Source organism: Procambarus clarkii, chromosome 71 (genome assembly GCF_040958095.1).
Source record: "Procambarus clarkii isolate CNS0578487 chromosome 71, FALCON_Pclarkii_2.0, whole genome shotgun sequence".
NCBI lineage: Eukaryota > Metazoa > Arthropoda > Malacostraca > Decapoda > Cambaridae > Procambarus > Procambarus clarkii.
In genome coordinates, this window is record NC_091220.1 from 19,372,488 (window position 1) to 19,391,986 (window position 19,499).

Genomic DNA, 19,499 nt, shown 5'->3' on the forward strand with positions numbered 1-19,499 from the left:
TGTGTGTGTGTGTGTGTGTGTGTGTGTGTATGTGGTGTATATATGTGTGTGTATGTTGCCGTATAGTGTGTATGTGAACATGGTGTATGGATGTATGAGGATTCTCTGTGAGTCCCACTACATGTATAAATATAAAAGAAAGTCCCCTCTATTGTATTCACTACTGAATTATCTATTGCATCTATTGTATTAAGTTTCTTTGCTCATTCAGTGTTTACTTAAACAAGAAGATCAACAAATACAACAAAATAAGGACAATCAAACTCATAAGGAAAACAAACGGAATAACAAAAGACAAGCAAACAAACAAACAAACAAACAACAGGAAGCAGCAACAACAGCAGGCAACAGGAAGCAGCAACAGCAGCAGACAACAGGAAGCAGCAACAGACAACAGGAAGAACCAGTAGCAACAGACAACAGGAAGCAGCAACAGACAACAGGAAGAACCAACAGCAACAACAGACAACAGGAAGCAGACAACAGGGGGTACAAGAGACCCCCCCCCCCTAACAGCAGCAACAGGGCGTTAGAGAACCACTCATATATAAAATGTAAATAAGAAACTTTCTCTTTTTCCCCAGCAAGCATCAGACCAACATTACGCCACGAGACATCAGCACAAAAACCCCCCACTCCAACATTACGTTTTTCTCCCCAACATTTCCACGCTAGAGGAACGTCGAAGACGCACATGAACAGACGTCTTTCCACCAAGAAACAGCAGAACGCAGGCGACGAGTCATAATAACGTGGCTGAAGTATGTTGACCAGATCACAGACTACAAGGTGAATGGACGACGACGTTTCGGTCCGTCTTGGACCATTCTGAAGTCGATTGTGAGACAATCGACTTGAGAATGGTCCAGGACGGACCGAAACGAAAATGAATAGACGTCTTTCCAGCAAGAAACAGCAGAACGCAGGCGATGAGTCACAATAACGTGGCTGAAGAATGTTGACCAGATCACAGACTACAAGGTGAATGGACGACGACGTTTCGGTCCCTCCTGGATCATTCTCAAGTCGATCCACTACACAATCGACTTGAGAATGGTCCAGGACGGACCGAAACGTCGTCGTCCCTTCACCTTCTAGTGTGTGTGGTCTGGTCACTAAACAGCAGGACGTTTATAGACGTATCCGAAGGGAGGGGGATATGAATCCTTGTCAGCGTCTGAAAATCGATCGTTGGAAGGCGTTTGTGTCTGGAATCGTCAGTAGTCAAAGAGATGTTCGCTGGCGGTGTTTCTTCTGGAGGATACAAGTGATCTGTAGTGGACAGCCGGATGCTGGAGCTGCTTTTGAAGGACGGAGGGGAAAGAGAGAGTTAAAAGCGTGTATGCCCGTTAACAGTGCCGTTGTTGTGATGTTTGTATAGGAGAAGTGAACAACGGGAGTGGTGAACATGACCAGATGGTAGTCATATATAGTCCCTGTGGCCGGATAGTGACGTAGATGACATCAAATAATGACAGATTGACATATTCCGTAATATAATTGCAGATACATAATATAGTAATACAAATATATGTTCGTATATACATACATATGCATGTACATATGCGCGCACACGCATGCACACATTCATACGTACATATACATACACACACACACACACACACACACATGTCAAAGTAGTCATCAAATGAAATGCATTAGGCAGTAATGTAGTGGAGGCTGACTCCATACACAGTTTCAAATGTAGATATGATAGAGCCCAATAGGCTCAGGAACCTGTACACCAGGTGATTGACAGTTGAGAGGCGGGACCAAAGAGTCAGAGCTCAACCCCCGCAAGCACAAATAGGTGGGACGGGTAAAAACAATAGAGAAAGGAGTTACAGAATTCGCAACGAGACCGCAAAAGTCCTTGGAAAGAAGAACCCAAATTTCTTCATGTTACAAGATACATTGAATAGTTTCTCCAGAGCAACATGACAGAGGAAGACACAGACGCGGCACTGCCGGCCAGGAAGGGACGCTAGGCGAGCGAGGGAACTACTAAAGGAAAGCTCTATATATGCTCGTATATACATATACAAGCATGTACTTATGCGCGCACATGCATGCACACATTACGACTATATAGCACTGGGAAGAGGTCAGGATATAAGGATTTGGGATGGGACCGGGGGGGGAAAGAAGGAATGGTGGCCCAAGCACTTGTGGACGGTCGGGGATTGAACACCGACCTGCATGAAGCGAGACCGTCGGTCTTTAACGTCCAGTCTAAGTGGTTAGTGGAGAGGTCATGACTATCAGGTCAATATCTCAAGCTAATCCCTCCCACTCCTCCTTCCCTAACAGGAACCCCCATAGGAAACAGATCTCAGAACACCTTACACTAAACAATAGACCTTATAAGGCAATAGACAAGTTTGACTATCTTAAGGATAGTGAAGAGAAGCTGATAGACAATTTGAAAATAAACGTAGCAGATCAAGACAGGACCCAACCCATCCCAGGCTGCTCCACACCAAGACGCACACGCATGCACACACAACAGGAAGCAAACATATGATCCCACGGATGACAAGGTTTTTTTTTTTTTTTTTTTTTTTGAGATATATACAAGAGTTGTTACATTCTTGTACAGCCACTAGTACGCGTAGCGTTTCGGGCAAGTCCTTAATCCTATGGTCCCTGGAATACGATCCCCGCCGCGAAGAATCGTTTTTTCATCCAAGTACACATTTTACTGTTGCGTTAAACAGAGGCTACAGTTAAGGAATTGCACCCAGTAAATCCTCCCCGGCCAGGATACGAACCCATGACATAGCGCTCGCGGAACGCCAGGCGAGTGTCTTACCACTACACCACTCCGTGGTGTAGTGGTAAGAGTGTAGTGGTGTAGTGGTAAGTGGTAAGAGTGTAGTGTAGTGGTCATTTTTTAGTGGTGTAGTGTAGTGGTCATTTTTTAGAAAATGACAGTGAGATGTGTGTGAGATATAACATTCCAGGAGGTCCTAACAATAGAGTAAGAGTCTGCACTGAGTGGTGGTAAACCAAGTGCCACTGGAGAACGTTGAATTCACCAGAGGTAAAGCGAGGAACATCTGGAACAATAGGCGACTCAGGGTATCGAACCGGACAAAATCTCCCCCATTGATGCTAAAAAAGGGAGCGGAAGCATTCCACTTGACATAGAGTGTAATAACATACACAATACACCCATTGATAACAGGATAATATACTCCAATGAATCGACATAAATACATTCAAAATAGGGAGCCGGTCGGCCGAGCGGACAGCACGCTGGACTTGTGATCATGTGGTCCTGGGTTCGATTCCGGGCGCCGGCGAGAAACAATGGGCAGAGTTTCTTTCACCCTATGCCCCTGTTACCTAGCAGTAAAATAGGTACCTGGGTGTTAGTCAGCTGTCACGGACTGCTTCCTGGGGGGTGGAGGCCTGGTCGAGGACCGGGCCGCGGGGACACTAAAAGCCCCGAAATCATCTCAAGATAACCTCAAGATCACCAACACCATCTCTTCAAGTAGAAGTCGATTCTTCGAATATTAATACACAAAGTCCAATACACAAACATACAAGAATCACCGCTAATTGGAAAACAAAAGTTATCTCTCAATGTCTCAAAACTCTGTATAACCAAGCCTGAAGACAAAAATAATCCTGGAAATTACAGCAGCTGAAATAGGCAGAAGGAAGTTAAACATAAACAGCAGAAGACAACGAAGCATAATACGAGCGTCAGGAGGAGAAAACGGTACATTATACGAGCCCCAAGAGCGGGTATGCTGCCTACGACACCTTAAAAGCTGTGATTTGTATAAAGATAGAAACCACTAAGGTCTTCATAAAACGCCGCGAGCTCTCCAACACTGACAATGGGTGAGATCTCATCTCGACTCAACATGTCTCTTAACAATCGTGAGAGATCTCATCTTGATACAGCATCTCTTAAACCACCCAAGTGAGACCTCATCTCCTCACACCATCTCTCAGACCGCCAAATAAGATCCCCGAAATATACACAGCATCTTTCTCTCAATGCTCTTGACAACTAAGTTAAAACAGCATCAGATTCTGATGAGAATTTGTCATCTGCTTGAAGAAAAACATCTTCCCATGGAAAAACTTTTCTCTAGACGCATGCAGACTCCTCTGAGCAGACTCTCACCGGAAGGATGCTTGGCCCTCCCACTGGCCAATGGACCCGGAGCTTCCCTGGCCCTCTGTTGGCACTTGCTCACAGCCTCTCTACCACTACTGGCATCACCCCAAGACCGTGTTAATTCCGGTCTTGGGAGGAACTGGCTGTTGGGCGTTGGAGCCTTGATAGAGAAACTTTGGAGGGTGATTCTTGTCGTTGGGAGAAGTTGTTAGTAGTTTAGTGGGGGGGGGAGGGGATGGGGTTAGTAGGTATGTGTTGGTTGTTGTTGTTGTAGTGGTGGTAGTGGTGGTGGTGTGGTGTATTGAGTCGTTGGTTGGAAAGGGGGGGAGTCTCTCTCTCTCTCTCTCTCTCTCTCTCTCTCTCTCTCTCTCTCTCTCTCTCTCTCTCTCTCTCTCTCTCTCTCTCTCTCTCTCTCTCTCTCTCTCTCTCTCTGTTATATAAATATATTTAAGGTCAGTGTTCCATAACCTCATGCAATAAATCCGCTGTTATCTCTTGTTCCTTCCAGAGATCTACATGCCCCCGAAAGCCAAGGAGATTCGCAGTGGCAACTCCAAGAGTGAAGGTACGTGTGCGTGTGCGTGTGTGTGTGTGTGTGTGTGTGTGTGTGTGTGTGTGTGTGTGTGTGTGTGTGTGTGTGTGTGTGTGTGTGTGTGTGTGTGTGTGTGTACTCACCTAGTTCATCTAGTTGAGTACTGTGGCTATTGAACTGCTGGTGGAGGGTTCCCCACTTCCCTCTGGAATTGTAGGGGTGTGTGTGTGTGTGTGTGTGTGTGTGTGTGTGTGTGTGTGTGTGTGTGTGTGTGTGTGTGTGTGCCACTCCGGATATATAAAAACTCCGGATAATGAGGACACGACAGAGAGGAATAAGAGACAGAGGCCGACAAGGATAATCTTGTCTCGGCTTCAACACTATTTTTTGTTTTTCGTGAACAATTAATTTTTTTCACGAGAATTTTTAAGTTCTTCCTTTGGATTGGTTTTTTTTCTTGAGGAAAGACATAAGTGAGGAGATGTTTGTTTACTAAGATGCCAGTATGTTTAGTCTGTCTCTCATTCACTTCTCTCGCTATCTCTTCCCCTCTCTCTCTTCTCCTTCTTCCTTCTTCTCCCTCTCACCTATTCCCCTTTCCCCTCTCATTCTCCTTTCCCCATTCCATTTCCTCCACTCCCCTCTCTATTTTCCCTCTCCTATCTCACATATCCCTCCCACACTGCCCTCTATTCTCTCCTTGCCTTAGTTCAATTCCTCTTCCTTCACTATCTCTCTATTCCATGCTTTAATACTTATCATCATTGTGTCCTTTTCTTATTCCTCTTTATCGTTTCTTCCTTCCACCCACTTTTCATAATATTTCCCTATGTATTTGTTTATATTTATCGTTATCTTTTATCGTATCACCTCACAGCCTCTGGGAACCTAACCTAACCTAACTTGATCTTTTCCTGTGGTCACTCCTCATGTTTCCTGTTCCTCATGGCTGCTCCTTTTTTCTCTTCCTTAAAAACACCTCACTACTCCCCCTCACCCGGCCCTCCTCCCTCACTCTCATTACCTCACCCATGGCACTCACTATGGCACAGTGCCTCCACTCCTGGTAGGAGACTGCCGCTTATAAAGTCCAGTGCCATTTCTTCCCTCTCAAACTTCTCTCAAACTTCTGCCTCAGAAAAGAGAGCAACAAGATAGTTTTTTTGGGGGGTCCATCTTTTTATAAAGCGTGTAGTTTCTTAGGCAAAAATTATGAATGATTTTTAAGTTAATTTTTTTTTTTAATTGTTTTTCTTATTGACTGAAAAATGTGTAAAATATTGCGTGGTGTTTGTTTTTAAAATGGTGTTTATCTGTCTCTCTCTCTCTCTGTCTGTCTGTCTCTGTCTCTCTCTGTCTCTCTCTCTCTCTGTCTGTCTGTCTCTGTCTCTCTCTGTCTCTCTCTCTCTCTCTCTCTCTGTCTCTGTCTCTCTCTGTCTCTCTCTGTCTCTCTCTCTCTCTCTCTGTCTCTCTCTCTCTGTCTCTCTCTCTCTCTCTCTCTCTCTCTGTCTCTCTCTCTCTCTCTCTCTCTCTCTCTCTCTCTCTCTCTCTCTCTCTCTCTCTCTCTCTCTCTCTCTCTCTCTCTCTCTCTCTCTCTCTCTCTCCTGTCTAACCCGTCATTATGTCAGCCCATCCTGCTGTTGTGGTAGTACATATAGTAACGATGAGCACCATAGTACATATACCGACATACAACGGAATTAGAAAGTAGGAATCGATACTATTGAGTTGGACAAACCGGAAAACGATTTTATACTCATGTTACAAAGACAAACTAACCCTAACCTAACCATCTTAGGCCTAATACACAATATCTGAAGCCCATTATAATACATATGTGTACTATACTAGGCCTAGGAATATTTAAAGTTTGCTTTTATCATCATTTTTTTGCGGACTATACAGTGAATAGTACAAAATTCGACTATCTAATTGCTCAATCTCTAACCTCTGGCTCCTCTCTCTCTCTCTCTGTGACCTCTAAGTCCTCACTTCCTCCCTTGACCTTCACCGGACCTCAGTACACCCTCATGAATGACCTGAGTGCCATGTTTTATCTTCCCTCCCACCAGACACGCCCTCCGGCGCCCAAGGTCCTCGCGCTGAAGAGAAATTCCCACGTAAGGAGATGAAAGGTGGAGCCAATGGAGAGGAGGCGTTTGTTAACCCTGCTCTTGTCCCACAGCCCGCCTACCCCACCAACCACGGTGAGAGAGAGAGAGAGAGAGAGAGAGAGAGAGAGAGAGAGAGAGAGAGAGAGAGAGAGAGAGAGAGAGAGAGAGAGAGAGAGAGAGAGATGTGCTAAGGCTCAGCAAATGCGCCTGTCACTCTTCTGGAAATATTGCTGTACATTTTCAATTAGAATTGGACTGATACCTATTGCTTGAAGCTTACCAAAACACTTCTATTTGCCTGTTTAATCCTCTTGTCTCTGTATCTTAAGCTCTGTGTCTCTTCCAATCACAGCCATGTTTCCGTGTCTTGCTCTATAACGAATCTTCCAATCAGAACCTTATCTCTGAATCTTGCAACCATAGCCTCTCTGTGATCACTTCCTCAGGTCACTAATGTCATCTTGCAACCAATCACCCAGTTTTCCTTCCATTTGATGCATTGCAATGAATGTATATCTGCCACCGACACGACTACTGTCTTAATTGTCGACTATCTTTATCAGTTTGGTAAACAGGCTTGGAAAACAGCTGTGTGTCTCTTGGCACCGTGGCACTGCTGGGCAACCTGAGGGCAGTGCCCGAGTCTTGTAAGCAATAGGGAAGTCACTGTGAAGGGCTCGAACTTGCGGATCTGGTACCTTACGGTCTTTTGAGATACCTGGTTCGTACTCTCCTGCTTCCCTTCTTGCTTACTTCCCACATTCATGCCTGAGTATGCAGGCGAGGAGTCACAATAACGTGGCTGAAGTATGTTGACCAGACCACACACTAGAAGGGTGAAGGGACGACGACGACGTTTCGGTCCGTCCTGGACCATTCTCAAGTCGATTGTGAATGGCTTGATCAAAATCGACTTGAGAATGGTCCAGGACGGACCGAAACGTCGTCGTCCCTTCACCCTTCTAGTGTGTGGTCTGGTCAACATGCCTGAGTATACTCGCGCATATACCAGTACCTGGATATACTTGTGTGTACTCATCTAGTTGTGCTTGCGGGGGTTGAGCTCTGGCTCTTTGGTCCCGCCTCTCAACCGTCAATCAACTGGTGTACAGGTTCCTGAGCCTACTGGGCTCTATCATATCTACACTTGAAACTGTGTATGGAATCAACCTCCACCACATCACTGCCTAATGCATTCCATTTGCCAACCACTCTGACACTAAAAAAGTTCTTTCTAATATCTCTGTGGCTCATTTGGGCACTCAGTTTCCACCTGTGTCCCCTAGTGCGTGTGCCCCTTGTGTGTATGCCATTATATGCCAGCATCGTGACTGCCAAACTCTCCCTTACAGGCATTGCCGTGGCAGATATGACTGGAGTGAGCGTGACGAAGGCGTCGGCGCGTACTCTCCTTCCACACCCGCTACTGCTACTGCTGCTGCTGCTGCTGCTGCCTCTTCTGCTGCTTCTCCACCCATCCTGCCTGCTGACGGCCTACCCGTGACCTACTCACACCTCCCTTGCCCTGCTGGCGCGGCTGCAGGAGCGCAAAGCCCCCATGCGCATCATGGACGGCAGTTAGATTCGCTTCAAGACTTCGATCTCCCGCTCTCTACAAGCACGAGGGCCAAGGATGACCTCCCCCTCACTCCAACCTCCCTTCAACCCCCTCAAGCAGGAACGTCACGAATGATGCCCAATCGCTACCACTAGACGGAGGAGAGGGGATGGTATTATATATATAAAAGCCTCGTTTTCTTGAATGTTATATTGTTCAAGACGTTTCAATCTCCTTCACAACTCTCAAAAGGTTTCTGGGCTTCACCTGTTTCTTCTCAAGTCACCCGAAGCTGTGGGGACCCCCGCACCCCCCCCCCCCCCCCCCCTCCTGCGTCAATAGCTCCTTGCACACGACTGGACGAGGCACGGATAAGACAGGGGTGACAGGGCATGGATCCTGACACAGAGAGACAGAGAAGCACCGGAGGAGACGGGAAAAGCCATTTCGGCGTGAGTGTAGCTGTCCGAGGAGGTCAGAGCATGTCCGGATGTCCAGGACAACACCCAACTATAAGAGACAATAAGCAAGTCTCTAGGTACTAACCAGACAAAACATCCGAACACATGTGTCCGGGAAGTATTGGACAGTTTGCTTCACTGTTGAATAGTTTGCTGTTGGACAGATTGGTGAAATGTTGAGACTTAAGTCCAGTTTCTAGACGCCTTCAATACACTGATGTGTCCGACCGTTCTAAGGTCGAAGGGGACACACGTACCAGAGTGCCAGAGGGCGGGCATAATGCCCACAGGTCTATCGTACCCGGCTCGTTCCAGAGGCAGTAGGAGGAATGGATGGAGGCGGGGGGGTGGGGGGAAGGGTAGGGATGTGTAAGAGAACACATCACCACACACACATCCTAACGTGTGTGTTATACGTCACAGCTGTACATACAGACAGTGTCCAGGAGTATATATATATATAGACCACCACAGCCATGATATCGTCATGGAGGGAGGAGAACATGATATTAATGTAAGTCTTATTGTAAGTGTTATATTGTTGTGTAGAAGCCATTTACGCTAGCCACATTTTGGAATTGTAATCGTCTCTCTCTCTCTCTCTCTCTCTCTCTCTCTCTCTCTCTCTCTCTCTCTCTCTCTCTCTCTCTCTCTCTCTCTCTCTCTCTCTCTCTCTCTCTCTCTCTCTATTTTTATACTACAAATATGGACTACTGTATGCCTCCCGGAACAGCTGTCATAGCCTCACGTGTAGAAGAGTTTACCATCATATTCCTCTGTTTTCTACATGTATAGTGACTCCTCCATGTATAGAATTCTTGTAATACATGATACATATCACCGTATGTAGTGTATGGAGCCTCGGGGCTGCCTCCTCTTACAGGGCACGTTATTTAGTTCGTAGATCTTGAGGCTTTTACATGTAGAAATATACAGGAACTGATATATATATATATATATATATATATATATATATATATATATATATGTGTGTGTGTGTGTGTGTGTGTGTGTGTGTGTGTGTGTGTGTGTGTGTGTGTGTGTGTGTGTGTGTGTGTGTGTGTGAATACTGACATCGGGGTTTTCCTGGAGTGCTTTGGGACTCCCTGCTAGGGTGCAGAGATGCCCTTGTTGGGATGCTGGGTGGTAGGATACCTGATCACACTGGCACAAGCCTTTAAAGGGAGAGTTGACTGGCATTTATGAAGCGACGGGTTTTCTGAGTATTACTACCCAAACACCACTAACTAACTACCTACAACAAGGGAACCAGGATGATAGTGGTTGGCTGTCTTCCTTTGGGCTGTTCTGCGTCCGGGCTGAGCTTGTTAGGGTCACTACCACCACCACAACCACTATCACCACCACCACTACCACACCACCACTACCACCACCACCACCACCACCACCACCACTTCCGCCACCACCACCACTTCCGCCACCAACACTACCACTACCACCACCACATGCTAGCCCTTCGAGCAGTAATGAATTAGACAACTATGTAATCATTCCACCGTAGTCACAGATTTATTCTATCGTCACCCGCTACTTCTACTCCTCTAGTTCGGTCAAGGAAAATAAACCAGGAAAACACTATTCCGATGTCAGAATCAGTGGTGAATGAAGGTAAACAAGTTGGTGCGTTCGCTGTGAGAATCCAGCCATGAATCCGACTTACCGTCGGCGCCTAAGATGTAGCCAGATATTGTGGCGTTCGTAGTTCTTCCCATTTTTTATGCTCAAACTCTTGCCATTCCTGGGAACTGGGTCTATTATATAGCTGTTGGAGTATTGTCCTGATCGTGTATATATTACAAGTCTTCTTTCTCTCTCTCTCTCTTCGTATATATATATATATATATATATATATATATATATATATATATATATATATATATATATATATATATATATATATATATATATATATATATATATATATATGTGTGTGTGTGTGTGTGTGTGTACATATATATTTGATGTTTTTGTTGTCCTTACCAGTCTCTCTCTCTCTCTCTCTCTCTCTCTCTCTCTCTCTCTCTCTCTCTCTCTCTCTCTCTCTCTCTCTCTCTCTCTCTCTCTCTCTCTCTCTCTCATATTCTAGTTATTGTTTAGTCTTGTCACTGATACTTAAATCTGGTTAATTCAATTTTCCCGCCTATATATATATATATATAATTGTTTTATACTGTAAATAAAATTCGCGCCAGGTGGTGTTGTGATGCCATATTTCCTCATCACGTGACTATAAGCAATAGTTTTGCACAATAACAACACCCAAAAAAAAAAACATGAACAGAGGCTCCAAAAATTCAACAAATGATTCCCACTCTTTTGAGAATCCTATACCAATAATATATGGAGTGTGACGTCACCAGTCCTTCCGTGCACGCCATTGGCTGTTGCTATCAGCCACAGCAAGCGGTCAGTCAACATTATTCCAACTTTAATATATTTATTCATTTTGACGATTTAAAACCGTAAAGCAATATCCTCGTAGCCTAAAAAAAATTCATAACCTCGCTATTAACCTGAAGTTTCTTTTGGGTAAATGAATAACGTCTCAATATCATTTATTATCGAATTTTGGCACTAGAGAAAAAGTAAGAGATGATGACGTCACATACTCCATTATATGTGTTACTTAAAGGCATAAGTTTTATGGGAAAATTTAATGTAATATTTAAATATTTTTTTTTTAGGGGTATAGTTACCTAGGAAATTGGAGTCGACTTTTGTGCTTCAAGAACGGCACTTAGCGGGGGGAAGGGATATATATATATATATATATATATATATATATATATATATATATATATATATATATATATATATATAGATATAGATATAGATATAGATATATATCCAATTTTATTTGAGGGTAAAAGTTTGTAAACATTTAATAAGTGATAAATATAGTTTGTGAATTAATCATTGCCAAGAGTTGTAAAAAAAAAGGATTACCAGGATTTGTAAAAAAAAAAATTTACCAAGTCGTGTAAAAAAAAAATCATGAATATATTGTGTACAAAATAATCAACAATGAATAAATCGGTTGATCAGACAAGACCAAAAAAGTTTTTACATTTTTCTTTTAATAATTGTAAAAAAAAAGTGACATGTAAATCAAAAGGTGATGAAAGTTTGTAAACAAAAGTAATACTGATTTCAAATTCTAGAACAAATTGTCAATAAAATACAGAAGAAAGGAACATTTGATTAAAACGAAAATATTAGTTTATAATTTATTTCTTAAATAATTGTATACCTTATTTTTTTTTAAATAATTGGAGCCACAATTTGTACATTTTGACATTTGTTTTAAATATAAAATTATTAACACATCACAACAATTGAATATAACACAAAAAAGTCATCTAAAAGCCACAAAAAAAGTGGCTTAGCACTCTTTTGTTGCCCAACGTGAAGACTTGAGACAAAATTTTGATCTCAATCCACTCTTGCTGTAGAGTTGAAAGTCACACACACATACTCTCTCTCAAGTGATCAAATATACAAGTATTTTGTTCAAGACACACATACCCTTGTTTCATTGTCCATCTAATAGTGTAGTTTTATTGTTATGCACTACTGTATCTACTGTATGATTACATGATTTGCGATGTATTGGAATTTATTGTAGTGTTTGTAAATTAAAAAAAAAATTATATTTAATTATTATATCATTTTATTATATATATAGTTTTATATAATTGTGTTATTATATGGTTTTATATAATTGTATTATATAATTTTATATAACTGAATTATTGTATAATTTTATATAACTATTATTATATAATTTTATATAATTTTTTGTAACAATTATTGTATAATTTTATATAATTGTATTATTATATAATATTATATAATTGTATTATTTTATCATTGTATAATTATTATGTTTTGTATCTAAATAGTTTAATTAATTTTAATATACAGAGTAGAGTGGGGTTGAGATGACCGTCTTAAGTTGAAGGGGCAACTCCGTGTCATATTGCCTACGTTGACTGCGTGCACTCACAACTAAACAGTTTATTTCAAGTTCAGATCTGAACACTTCTCGCTCACCGCGATATATGTAAGTTTTATTATTATTATTTTTTAGTTTATTCCAGTAATTTTGATTCTATTAATTTTATGTGGAGTGTATAATGATTTTGGTTACGATGAAGAAGATTGTATTATACAGTAGATGGAAGATGGGCTACTGTATTCTTGGCCACCACATAGGATTATAAGCTCCGGAACACAACGAAGTTGTTTATAACAACAATAACATTGGGTTGTGAAGTTTCCGAGCTCGTAGACTGTTTAATAAGTGTAAACAAAGCCGCTGTGATTGAGGGAAGATGAACAGGTTTCGAAAATGGTTGTGTAAATGGTTTATGGATCTTGATCCAGGTTCACGGATGTGTAGCGGAGACGTAGATGGATAAATGGTGGTGCTGAGGTGTCTCTTGCCGGCTGTGGGAGGCAGGTGTGGAGAGCTGCAGAATGCAGCTATGGAGGGCAGTCAAAGGCAGATATAATGTCTCCACAAGCTGTTCTAGTACGGATCTGAGAGAGTCGCTAATCGTCAGACCAGCAGTTTGAGGCTGGAATCCAGATAGTGTAATATAGGGATCGTGTTGTACTGGTCTGAAGGTCCTCATGCCAAAGAGTCGAAGACAGTTTCAAGCAGCTCTTTTTCCCCTGGCATGAAGCTAGTTCACTCGGGTTTAATTTCAGGTTCCCAAGAGCCAGCCAGAGGGTTAAATCCTTTTGCTAGTGTCATTAGACGTTTACTAAACCACAATGCCGTGTCGTTAAAGGCCTTATTAAGGCTCCTTCTGAACTACCCTACGATAAACGACAGCAGAGCAAAGTTTGCACTCAAAACGAATAATAAGAATATCAAAATAAAGAAAGAGTGATAAAAGAAGCTCTCTAGATCTCTCTCTCTCTCCCCTATTCCTCTCTTTCCATTCTCCTCTCCTTTCTCTTCCCAAAGTGGGAGGGGGCGAAGAAGTTGAGGAGACGACAAATAAATTACTGTGACAGGACCGGAGGAAGCGGTCGGTAGAAGGAACAGGTCGAAGTGCGATCCCTGACAGGGTGGCAAACACGACGACTCCCTGACACCTCGACACACACACACACGCACGCACACATACACACACACACACACACACACACACACACACACACACACACACACACACACACACACACACACACACACACACACACACACACACACACACACACACAGATATGTAGATATGATAGAGCCCAGTAGGCTCAGGAATCTGTACACCAGTTGATTGACAGTTGAGAGGCGGGACCAAAGAGCCAAAGCTCAACCCCCGCAAGCATAAATAGGTGAGTACACACACATCCTATTGTGCTACGTCCCACGTCCAATGGCACCAGGGTCTGAGAGAGAAAGAGAGAGACAGAGACAAAGGGAGAGAGAGAGAGAGAGAGAGAGACTGAGAAAGAGCGAAAGACAGAGAAAAGAATTAAACTGAAAGAGACTTCTAACATCTCTACCTAAGAAGAAGGGGGGACCCATAGCCTCGGAGGAAACCACACATAACGCATTAGAGGGAATGTTTAGGTCCCTTCCAACACAGTTTCTGTGTGCTTTTCTCCTACCACCCCCTTCCCTTTTTCAACTTATTTTCTTTATTGTGTATTTAAACGTAAAAAGATATATATTGGTAGACACAAAAAATGCCTGAAGGTTATGGATCTCTTGAGATCCATGCTTATAACATTGTGAAGAATCTGAGAATCCTGGGAGTAATAGGGGGAGATGGGGGAGAGTCTTGAGAGGAATAGGGGAGGGGGATAGACATGGGAAGGGAAGAGGGGGTGGGGTGGGGGAAGGTATGTAAGTCAATCCTGAAATATTCACAGTCCGGGGGATATTGACACACTCTCGCCGGAAACTGATCCCAGTACTTACCTGCTTCGGGAGCTTTACCAGCGGTATGGTTGGTATATGTCAGTGTCCCTGGTCCCTGCTGCTGCTGCCACATCATGCTGCTGCTGCTGCCACCACATCATGCTGCTGCTGCCACCACATCATGCTGCTGCTGCTGCCACCACATCATGCTGCTGCTGCTGCCACCACATCATGCTGCTGCTGCTGCCACATCATGCTGCTGCTGCCACATCATGCTGCGACCACCACATCATGCTGCTGCTGCTGCCACATCATGCTGCTGCTGCCACATCATGCTGCTGCTGCTGCCACATCATGCTGCTGCCACCACATCATGCTGCTGCTGCCACATCATGCTGCTGCTGCCACATCATGCTGCTGCTGCCACATCATGCTGCTGCTGCCACATCATGCTGCGACCACATCATGCTGCTGCTGCCACCACATCATGCTGCTGCTGCCACCACATAATGCTGCGACCACATCATGCTGCTGCTGCCACCACATCATGCTGCTGGTGCTACCACATCATGCTGGTGCCACCACCACCACATCATGCTGCCGCCACCACCACACCTTACACACTACAGAGATACCAAGTGTGTAAATGTGAGAATTTACTATATATATATCTATTATCTAAACCTGCATATAGCTCTCGGACCCCGCCTCTCTCTAACCATTAGTTGTTTAAACTGCTGACTCCACCTCTTATAATCTATCCCGAGATGAGTTGACAGGAAGTCTTGACAAAGTGCAGGCAAGAGGGGGCGACCTAAGAACACTCTTGTAGGCTAGGAAATGGTTGACATGGATGAAAAAGACCACTAAAGGTTATCTTCCAAAAGAAGTCAGAAGGGGAAGATACACCGGAGTGTTTATTGACATTATCATTTTCAACCCATCCTCTTGTTTAGATAATACCTATTGTGACGAGCGTCAATATAAGTCACTGAGGGCTCACCATAGCCTGTGCTACTTGGAACTTTGTGTTCCAGGTAGCGAATCTTAAACAACAACAGATCGTCAATAGTCAGAATTCGTGCGTACTGAGTTTTTAGATAGTAGTATACTGACTAGTAAGGCATTCTTTTAAAATAATTGAAGCTAAAATACCAACTTTAATATTCCTGGACCTAGTATAACACACATATGTACTATATTAGGCCTCAGATATCGTGTATTAGCCTTAGGATGGTTAGGTTAGGGTTATTTTAGTTTGTCTTTGTAACATACGTAGAAAACAGTTTTCCGGTTTGTCCAACTCAATAGTACCGATTCCTACTTTCTAAGGCAGCAGCATGGTGTGGTGGCTGCTAGAAATAAAGCAGCCACAGTTGCCAGGAACGGAAGATCTAAAATCGCAATACTTGGAGATTTTAACCACAGGACAACAAACTGCTCAACAACGGAGCCTCACAGGAGACATGCAACATGGAGATGTGTGGACACAACAGACGAATATTATCTGTGGCAGTTTGTTGTTGTTTAAGATTCGCTACCTGGAATAAAGTAAAGTTTCAAGTAGCACGGGCTATGGTGAGCCCGACTCTGTGGCAGGATATCAAGGAGCCGACATGAGAAAGGGGTGAGCTACCAGCCACGCTAGACCTGAATAGAATCGATTATTGTACCAAAATTAATAGTATTTTGAGCAAGAATGGTCCAGGACGGACCGAAACGTTGTCGTTCCTTCACCTTCTAGTGTGTGGTCTGGTCAACATATTTTGAGTGACATTTTTGAACTGAGATTGTTGAGTATATACACACCATGAGGTATATTTTAGTTTTGAAGTATACTCAGGACTAAAGTATATTTTCTGGTTGGTCAGTAAGTTATTGTGGTTGTGTTAATAACCCTCCTTTGGTTGATAGGCCTTAATAATCCTCCTGTAGTTGATAGGCCCAAAGCCGCCACCAAACCATCATTCTACTATCACAAATAGCTAAAAAATTTAGTATATTTTACATACAATAACCACTACTTAAATAGCGTCAGGGTTAGGTTAGTGTGAGCGGATGGGATCTTCAACCAGATCAAGCCCATTCCATCCAGCGGTCGACCCCAAAGGATGCATTCATCAATTTTTAAGTTTATTCAAAATAGGAATTTTCACAAATATAAATTAATATTGTTATATATTACCATGCTGTGCATATTTAGGCATAGGTTAGGTTAGGTGTTTAGGTTCTGTTGGCGATTATTTGTATTTGTAGTACGTGGGTGAAGTATTTACAGCGTTGTGGTTCGAACAAAATTCGTCAGTGAAGCACTTGTTCCGGAAGTGTTCGAACGAAATCAAGTTGTGAGTCGTGTGTAAACCGCTTTTCATTCATAATCAGGGGGTTTGGCGGGTGCATGGAATGGACTTTGAGTCTTTGTTGATGAGGACAGACTGAGGAATCTCTGGGTTGCGGGTTGCGAGTCAGCTCAGAGCTGTAGTTGATTTTCTCACCACTTAAGTAGTTACTACGAAAGCAGTTTAGGGTGATATATGAAATGGTTTCAGTAATGTTTATGTGTTTTGATTTCATGGCAAACACCATAATGGCATTGATTGCAATGCTCAAATTATCGCTTGTATAAACAAACCTGCCAATTCCGACTTGGTAATACACAAGGGAAGGAACTATCAGGGGGGAAAGCGCCAAGCCATTACGACTATATAGCACTGGGAATTAGTCAGGATAAGGATTTGGGATGGGACGGGGAAAGGGAATGGTGCCCAACTAATTGTTGACGGTCGGGGATTGAACACCGACCTGCATGACATTAGACCGTCGTGGTAATACACAAACGAACGTATACTCTCTTAGCCGGAAATCGTCAACAGATGGCAGCACTCATTTCAGATTGGTCCACACGGCTCACTACGTTCGAACAGATTTCGAATGGTGCCTCAAGGTTCACTTCCTACGTTCGAAGCACAGGGAGCAGCAGAAACACAGCAGGTACGGCAGACACGGCTCGTAAAAGCAGATATACAGCAGAAAGCAGCGAAGATTTGTGGAGAAGATCGTGTACCCACATCAAAGACATCACCAGACAACTTTAAGTTTGTGGTTAAGTTTAACTGCGGATCTCGTACGAAGTTCGTACGTCAACACTGATGGCGCTGAGGTGAGGCAGCTGTTGGTCTGTAGTGTGTGTTGGTTGTGCTCCAGTTCTTGGTCCAGCCTCTCAATTTTTAACCATTCATAACATGAATTTCTTAGTGTTTTGTGCCCTTTCAACCTTCTGAATCTGTGTGAATCTGTTTCAGGCGTCCCATGAAGATAGGAAATGAAGTTCCTATCCTCATTTCATTTGCTGAAATTGAAATGGTGCTGGACTATTAAGTCGACACCTGTGTGGGGTGTTGAACCATTGTGTCGACACCTGTGTGGGGGTGTTGGACCATTGTGTCAACACATGTGTGTGGCGTTGGACCATTGAGTCGACACCTGTGTGGGGGTGTTGGACCATTGTGTCAACACATGTGTGTGGCGTTGGACCATTGAGTCGACACCTGTGTGTGGGTGTTGGACCATTGAGTCGACACCTGTGTGTGGTGTTGGTCCATTGTGTCGACACCTGTGTGGGGGTGTTGGTCCATTGAGTCAACACCTGTGTGTGGTGTTGGACCATTGAGTCGACACATGTGTGTGGTAATGGACTATTAAATCGACACCTGTGTGTGGTATTGGACCATTGAGTCGGTCCACATTTGTAATACCAATATAAGAGAAGCTGTACCAGAGAGAGAGAGAGAGAGAGAGAGACAGAGACAGACAGACAAACCTACAAGAAGTGGCTGAAAACAAAGGGACACATGTTTAAACAAGAGTGAGAGAGAGCAGATGTCATTTACACACAAATGCCCGCCAGAGGGACAACCTCTGCCCCCTTGTCACGACCAAGATAAGACAACTGGCTCAGTTACAAGCCCCCCCCCCTCTCTCCCAACTACATACAGCCCGAACCATGGGGTAGTTAGGACCAAACAATGAGACGGGGGGAAAACAGCCATATGACAGTCTAACAGCTTCATTAGCACTGACATATATCTTTTAAAGTCTTCGGTGTAGTTATAATGATATTTTGGAGACTTTTTGATCTGTTGGAGTCTGTTGGTAGTTCTTGATCTGTTGGAGACTGTTGAACCGTTGGATAAACAGTCGATCACTTCCCGGATGTGAAGCAACAAGCGGTCTCAGTCCACACTAACAGTAAGGACTTGGTTAATATCTGCCAAAGACAGCGTCAGGCAAGAGACCTAGTCGAGGACCGGGCCGCGGGGACGTTGAGCCCCGAAATCATCGCAAGGTAAGACCAGAGTCAACAGATGATTTAGGAGTAATATAAAACACGCGTATAAACGTTTATATAGACTAGAGACCTGAAATCAATGGACTTTGATCTCATTGGCCCACATTCATAAATAGTCAACTATTCGATCGTGTTTATCAAATGATTCGATACATTTAGTTCAACATTTATAATGAACATTTTATGCCAAAATTTATTTTGTACCAAAATTTATTCCAAAATTAACTTACCAACTTCACTGGTCCTTTAATTGGCAGACTATATGACCCCAGTATTGCCTATTTTAGGTAAAATTTGAGGGTGAATAACTGAATTATTCAAATTATTCAAATTTGCGGGAAAATACAGCATAATAAAGCCTAATCCGACGTGTAAATATATAAATTATATATGAATTTGCAGGGGGAAGTGTCATGGGATATGGGACTAACATAGGTAGATTGATTTGGGTC

At 43.3% G+C, this 19,499-nt stretch overlaps 2 protein-coding genes across 2 annotated transcripts in view; both read left to right on the forward strand.

Moving 5' to 3' along the window:
* LOC138356262 (lachesin-like) overlaps positions 1-12,346 on the forward strand; it is a gene marked incomplete at its 5' end in the record, with an annotated part of 28,546 nt that extends 16,200 nt beyond the window's left edge. The window contains 3 exon segments of the mRNA XM_069312206.1: positions 4,647-4,703; positions 6,743-6,877; positions 8,137-12,346. Of these exon segments, the coding sequence (XP_069168307.1) occupies positions 4,647-4,703; positions 6,743-6,877; positions 8,137-8,288 (344 nt within the window).
* The window catches only part of LOC123745692 (U2 small nuclear ribonucleoprotein auxiliary factor 35 kDa subunit-related protein 2), a 66,545-nt gene continuing 56,224 nt past the window's right edge, over positions 9,179-19,499 (forward strand). The window contains exons 1-2 of the mRNA XM_069312205.1: positions 9,179-9,317; positions 12,749-12,887. The gene's annotated coding sequence lies outside the window, so the exon portion shown is untranslated. The remainder of the gene's footprint in view (positions 9,318-12,748; positions 12,888-19,499) is intronic.